This window comes from Trypanosoma theileri (assembly GCF_002087225.1).
Source record: "Trypanosoma theileri isolate Edinburgh chromosome Unknown TM35_Tth_75_V1, whole genome shotgun sequence".
In the NCBI taxonomy this organism is placed as follows: Eukaryota; Euglenozoa; class Kinetoplastea; order Trypanosomatida; family Trypanosomatidae; genus Trypanosoma; species Trypanosoma theileri.
Window position 1 is genome coordinate 1,324 of NW_021639917.1, and position 6,318 is coordinate 7,641.

At 45.5% G+C, this 6,318-nt stretch overlaps 4 protein-coding genes across 4 annotated transcripts; 1 reads left to right on the plus strand and 3 right to left on the minus strand.

The window, feature by feature from the left end:
• Positions 1 to 1,261: 1,261 nt before the first annotated feature.
• TM35_000751000 (uncharacterized protein) lies at positions 1,262 to 1,582 on the minus strand (the record flags this gene model as incomplete). The annotated part of the gene is made up of 1 exon (XM_029031288.1): positions 1,262 to 1,582. One exon carries the CDS (start codon positions 1,580 to 1,582, stop codon positions 1,262 to 1,264), a length of 321 nt encoding a protein of 106 aa, XP_028877399.1.
• Positions 1,583 to 3,120: 1,538 nt separating this feature from the next.
• Positions 3,121 to 3,546, minus strand: TM35_000751010 (uncharacterized protein; the record flags this gene model as incomplete). The annotated part of the gene is made up of 1 exon (XM_029031289.1): positions 3,121 to 3,546. One exon carries the CDS (start codon positions 3,544 to 3,546, stop codon positions 3,121 to 3,123), a length of 426 nt encoding a protein of 141 aa, XP_028877400.1.
• Positions 3,547 to 3,581: 35 nt separating this feature from the next.
• On the minus strand, positions 3,582 to 3,935 carry TM35_000751020 (uncharacterized protein; the record flags this gene model as incomplete). The annotated part of the gene is made up of 1 exon (XM_029031290.1): positions 3,582 to 3,935. The coding sequence occupies one exon, from the start codon at positions 3,933 to 3,935 to the stop codon at positions 3,582 to 3,584; it is 354 nt and encodes a 117-aa protein (XP_028877401.1).
• Positions 3,936 to 4,648: 713 nt separating this feature from the next.
• TM35_000751030 (Tbingi protein) lies at positions 4,649 to 5,299 on the plus strand (the record flags this gene model as incomplete). Its single annotated transcript, XM_029031291.1, has 1 exon — positions 4,649 to 5,299. One exon carries the CDS (start codon positions 4,649 to 4,651, stop codon positions 5,297 to 5,299), a length of 651 nt encoding a protein of 216 aa, XP_028877402.1.
• Positions 5,300 to 6,318: the final 1,019 nt, after the last annotated feature.

Here is a 6,318-nt window from a genome sequence, read left to right on the forward strand (position 1 = left end):
GAAAAGGCAATACGGGCAAAAAGGATAATCCAAGTCTTACTTCCTCCTAGAAGGGGATCGAAGGAAAGAAAATGGAAAGCAGGTTATTCCATCACCTTTGGCGCCCCAACCCCTTGAAAACCGGATATTTACCCCTTCCTTCTTCGCACCGACGTTAGTTCCCCAATAAATGCAAGAACTGGCGAAATAGAAGTGCTGGGAAACCCTTTTAACCCGTTTCCTGCTCTACCCATCGCAAGTTCCACCACTTCGCAACGTCCAATTTTTTGATGGTTTTCCATCCGGATATGCCGTCCGCAGTAATGCCCTCCGAAGCGACGTAACTGCGAGGAACTCATATTCCGTGCGAGCGCGAACTCTACGGCCTTGGCTTTCGCCGCCTAGGCTGTGACTATGCGAATATCCGAGGGGCCAGTCAATCAGACGTATTTTAAAACCGTGTAATGCGAGATGAACGGCACGCATCTCCGCTTGGGGTATCATGTGTGGGGTGAATGCGCCCATGCACCACCTGCCGCCAAAACTTTCCCTGAATCCCTGAATAACAACGCTCTCCACCCGTACATGGATTTGTCCGTTACTAGCGTGGCGATGGGTGGCAACTGCTGTGGTGGGTGAACTGGCTCATTTTCTGAAAATGTTTTGAGCCAATTCGCCTAATTTCCCTCGCATTTGATGGTAAATTTGCCTGATCTTGTAGCCATAAAAAACCTCAATTTAAACATGACAATCGCCGACGCACTATTTTTAGGAAAAAATAATAAGGGAAAACAGATTCACCCCAGACTCCAACCATGCGCACATCGCACGCGAAACTTTACCCTCCAATTCTTCAACTGTTGAGTGTTCCAATAATAATGCTTCTTGCAACTTCTTTCTCTTTTAGCTTAGGGAAACCTTGTTTTCCTTGTGGTTAAAGTGTACTCCCATGAAATCTTATTCCTTTCTTTGAAAGTTTTTGTCATCTGCCATTCCTTTTAGGATTGTTTTGATCCACCGTGCGTCTTCTTCACCGATTGCCGAATGCCTCGTGGCCCTGTTTGGATCGCCCCCGAATATCTTGGGAAAGGACTCCCCAATCCACTATTATAGCGTTTGGTTTCCCGACTCTTCGGTGCAAATTTTTCTCTCTGAAGTTTTTCTATTTCTCCCCGACGGCCGGCTGTAACCCAATCCAGTCGTAAAGCCAATCGACCCTTTTCCTCTGGCAGAATATTGTTGACCACATCCAATTCCCATCTCAAGATGGGGCGTGCGTCTTTTATGTGGTGCCTGCGGCCGTTGGCTTTTCCAGCCCGCCAGAAACATTTGAGTTGGCGTTCCCCTTGGCGCCATCATGGCGGCCGTTGCTGTTCGCGTATATTGTAAAGCGCTGTTCTTTTTGAAATTTCAAACTTATGATAAATAACGGAATATCTTCTTCCTGAATCTGTAAATTGTTCTGCGCAGTAAACTCGATGAATCCTCTCATTATTGCGGCTCGCTGTTCCCGTACTGTTGAGGTCCACGTGCGTTTTGCGATGCGGTTGACCTCTGAAAACGACGCCGCGATGTAAGGATCGTTAGGAGGCGCAGGTGTCATAGTAAAATTGTTAACGGCTGCCGTGCCGAGGGGGGGGGGAAGCGTTATCGACGGGAAAGCTCGCCTCAAATTTGTTTTGGATGCACGTTTTGTTTTTGCAGTAGCGCAGGGTTTGGGTACCGGCAATGATTTCCACAATGACCGGACCGAGGGTTGTATCTACCGATTTCTCCAAGAACCAAACATTCCAATTTTTCCCATTCCACAAAGCAAAAGGCAGAGTATAAATGGGCAAATTGTCATTTGGTTTAGCCCGAAAGGTGATTGGGAAAGTACTGTCTCAAGCGGCCCCCAGGTGTTTTTTTTTCCTTTGTTGAGGAACCCTGGTGGCCATTTAAAGTTCGCAAGAGGGCGGAAGTATTCCCGAAGGAAATCATTTACACTTTTGATGGCGGAATTGGGTGCCCCCAGAACGCACCCGCCACCCAATAACCACTCCACCGCCGGATTAATCGGCCCCAGCTTTCAAAGACACGCACGCCAATTTCTAATCTTGAACCCATTCACGGCTCAAAAGGGTAAAAGGTTGGACGCGTGTAAATCGCCACCTGAGCAAGAGATTTTACAACATTCAAACAACTAAATGAAATCCCGGGGAACGGATTCATGGCATTCACGGGGCCATTGGGGAACTGCAAAAAAATGGAAGGAAAATTTGCGGCAAAGATACCCAAAATTTTGAAGAAGCGCGCCGGGCCCTCTCTCCCTCCAGAAAAAGATCGGCGTTATAAATGCGGCGCTTTGTTTTGGCATTGCGGCGTGGTGGTTCATGAAAATTAACCAAAAGCAACGTCTACACTCGCAAGAAGAAAAGAAACGGCAGGTATATGCAAAAGAAGAATTCTTTGGAAGTAGCACGCCGTGGTGCTGTGGTCAAGGCAAGGTCTCTGCAGGGTCCCGGCGGCACTAAAAAACAATCCAACACTTAAAGAGAAACGGCCTATACCACCCACGTGGTCCGCAGCATTCCGCAATAGCAGCTGAACTAAGCAATGGGGAGGGCTTTCAGTTCACAAGGTACGCGCGGCACAAGACAGCGTATAACACTATTACTGTTGTACTCCGTTTTGGTGTTCTGGCAAACGGTATCTGCTTTACCTTTTTTTCCGACTTAAACTACATACATTGAAGCGTTTGTGCGGGGAACTGCCGCTTAGCAAAACCATTTTAAATATGCCAAACTGGAAACAAATAGGTTTCATAAGAAGATCCTCCAGGTTATCAACCTGGCGCGAAATTAAAAGACTTTGGGAAATTGTTTCCCATTCCGGGTCCCATGCTTTCAGATGATAAAAGGCAGCGTGTTCCAGCGCACTTGGAAACTCTCAACTGTATTGGTTGCAAGGCGTGCGTCGATAGGGAATGTTTTTAGACAGCCAAGAAACGACAGAGACCATTCGTTTTGCCAAACAATGGCGCTCGTTTTCCGGAAGGGGCGATGAATGAAAAAAGCCCTAAACGCTCCCCCAGAGCGTGACCGACTGAAATTGAAAATTGTCTGGGCTACCTCTGGCCGAAGGAATGGGATTTGCCAAGCGTTAATGGCAAAACGCCGCTTCTTGCACGCAGGTGGTGTCGTTCTCTCGGGTTTCGGAGCCACACCCGAAAAAAAGAGGTTCAAAAGGGTTCCGCGCAGGATAGCGAGGAACGCACCCAACGGAGGAGAGAAATGGACAATTTCGGTAAGGGCGGCCGGAAAAGAGATGAAGGAAAAGAAAAAGATAACTACACCAACCAGGAAAAACGCTTAACATGTTTAGTACCCGCGGGAAATGGCGCCGCCACCCGTTAAAAGAGAAACCTTCGCCTTTCGAAGCGGCAGCGGCGCTGGTTGAAAGCGTTCCCGAACCCAGTTTGAAAAGACCACTGGGCAATCGCTCGGTTAATCGGGAAACCTTGTCACAGTGTGACGCGCCCACTGGGTCATTTAAAAGGGATTGTAAAAATTCGGAGAAGTATGGCATCATCCATTTTTAGAAGCCCATGGAAAGGCAACGTTCTAACATGGGCTTTCCCTGAACATAAAAATGAAGGAAATTCCATCTTTTTTAAAAGGTATGGCATTTTTTGATGCGCATAGGGCTCTAATTGCCCCACGAAAAGGCAAAAGGAAAAAAAATAAAAGCATCTTCCCCCAAACCAGGCGGATATGCCAACGCGAAAATTGTTTACAGAATGGCTTCGCAACAGAAACCCCACACAACAAACCAGAAAAAAAGTCTCGAGAAAGATTTGAACGGACGCGGAAAATCACGTGATTGCCATTCATATACCGAATAATGGATAAAAAAATCCCCATTTGAGGATTTTTTGGAAAACGATATGTTTCTTCCAGAGGGTGGGCGGCTGCCATTCTTTTTTTTTTCACGGCTTTGTTTAAGATGGCAATGGTATTGAAAAAAAAAATGCATTAGCGCATAGATGAGTAAAATGACGACGATTCTTCATGTCCGGTGTGGTATAGTGGCTAGAACAAGCGGTTCTCACCCGCTAGACCCGGGTTCGATCCCCGGCATCGGAAGTTTTCAGCATTGAACTTCAAAAGTTGCGTCAATTTCTTTTTTTTTTTCAAGAACTCTTTTCTTCCTCATTCTTTGGAATGTTAAGTGAGAACGTTCTTATTATTAGTTTTTTTTTTTTGGAAATCTCAGTGGAGGTTTAGCTACGATATCGGGAAGCATTAAGAGCAGCGGTGATCTTAAGGTACAAAAAAAAATTCCAGGATTCCCTTTCCTCAACCCGAAATTATTTTAGTGGTTTCACCAGCGCAATGTTTTACCTAAGAGTTGATATTAAGAAAAACACCGCCCTTCCCCATGAGAACTCCACCATAAAACACCATCAGATTCACTATGACTGAGATACTTGCTCTCTACGGCGCCCTTCTTGATAAGAATATGGGATTTAGCATTCTTGGCGAGAGGAAACGATTCATCGCCGAACCGTCAAAATTCACCTTTGCTGGTCACCGCCATCGTTGCTATAGATGGCATTCCCACGTAACAAGAATCACAAGTGAGATTCATCGCTACCACCGGTGTGTGAGAAGAACCGAGAGAAAGTTCAATGCAGAGTACGCCAGAAGTTCTACGCCCACCTAGCCCCTCTCGCCATCCACGGCAGAAAATTCCATCTGGGACAAGGTCTGCCCCAAAAAACGAATTCCATCACTGCACGATGCAAAACAACGAAAACAAGAGACTTTCCGGCATTAGTCTGTCCCACATGTGGTCACCAATGTGTATGAGTAAATCAGGCCCAACTCTACACCGAATGTCACGACACGGGTATCAACCTATTCGCGCGCACGCCAGCCAACGCGACGAATGCGAAGAAACAGCTCTGCACCTCTTGAGTTGCCCCACTCTTCATCCACTGCGAGTTCAATTTGCGATAGTTGATGATGTACCCCTGATGAAACTATGTTTTTCTAAGCGGTTAGCACAGTTCTTTATTGCGGCGGAGTGGAACTACGCTATGCCACAGACTTCACAACCAAGAAACCCTACGCAACCTACCTCCCCCTCTGTCAGCCCTCCCTCGCACATTAGAACTGTCAATACCCTCGATTATGGAAGACTTGATAGAGTCGTTTGTAAGAGGCTTCTTCCGCAGACCCAAGAAGCAAGAAAAACAAATAGGAGTTCATTGAGCCCAATTAAATTCGAAAAAAAAGCAGACCTGGTCACGGGGTTTTGGACAGCAAAGCGGGAGTAAAGAGATCTGGTTAGATTTACTCGATCAGATTTCTCGCAGTCTGGTTCTCTCGAATGGGTACGGCAGTAAAATGAATGCAAAAGAAAGCTGTAAACTAATGAAAAAAACAGGAAAATAAACATTACAGGAGTCTGGAAATTCAATATAAGAAAGGGATCTTCGTTTACACACCGCACTAAGTGGAGAGTAACTGCGGCGCTCTGCGTTTGTGATGTCTCGACAAATCCGAGCATAACCCAAAAATGGAGGAGGAATAAAATAAAAAAATAAACTTCAGGGCCAAAATCAAAAAATGATCAAGAAAACCACGAAACCAAAGTCCCTTCAGATCACATTTGGTGGCACCTTAACGTGGCGAATGGGGAAACTACAGCTTATTTAACCTTGAGGTGTCCTTTGCCAATCTTGATATTCCAGAAGCTGTAAGTCCCAGTTTCCATTGCAAAACAGAATTGGAGAGGGTTGCCGAGCCTAGACGAGTTCGTATGAGGTATTTTTCTTCTCCAAAAATTCCTTCACGCCATCCCAAATTACTTCGGGATTGACGTCGAAAAGGTACTACTGAGGAACCGCGATGCTTCCTGATTTAGTAATTTTTTATTGGATCGACAATATCCTCTTAATTTTTACGTCGTAAGAAATTGTAGGTGAATAGAAGAAATAAATTACGCAGGATGTACGGAAGCCGGGCCCTCACGGAGACGAGGGAAAGAAAAAAAAAACAGAAGAATTTGACTTCATAGGTGTAAATTTCACCCAGAAAAGTAGACAATTGCTTTCATTAAAAAAGTAACGTAGTATTTGCGTGGGGTGACATATGTTCAAAGTGCCTTGGTCAAATAGAAAGAAATTCCGCTTTCGCAGATGATGCGTACACCTGGGCTGCGTCTGTGTGTGTGTCGGAAATCTGCTTTTCCATATTATTTCTTTTTTGAAATCACTGCAAAGAGCACCTTAGACTCGTAATAGAGAGTCTTCGCATCCTGAGGATCGGGCCTGTTTTTTTTTTTTTTTTTTTT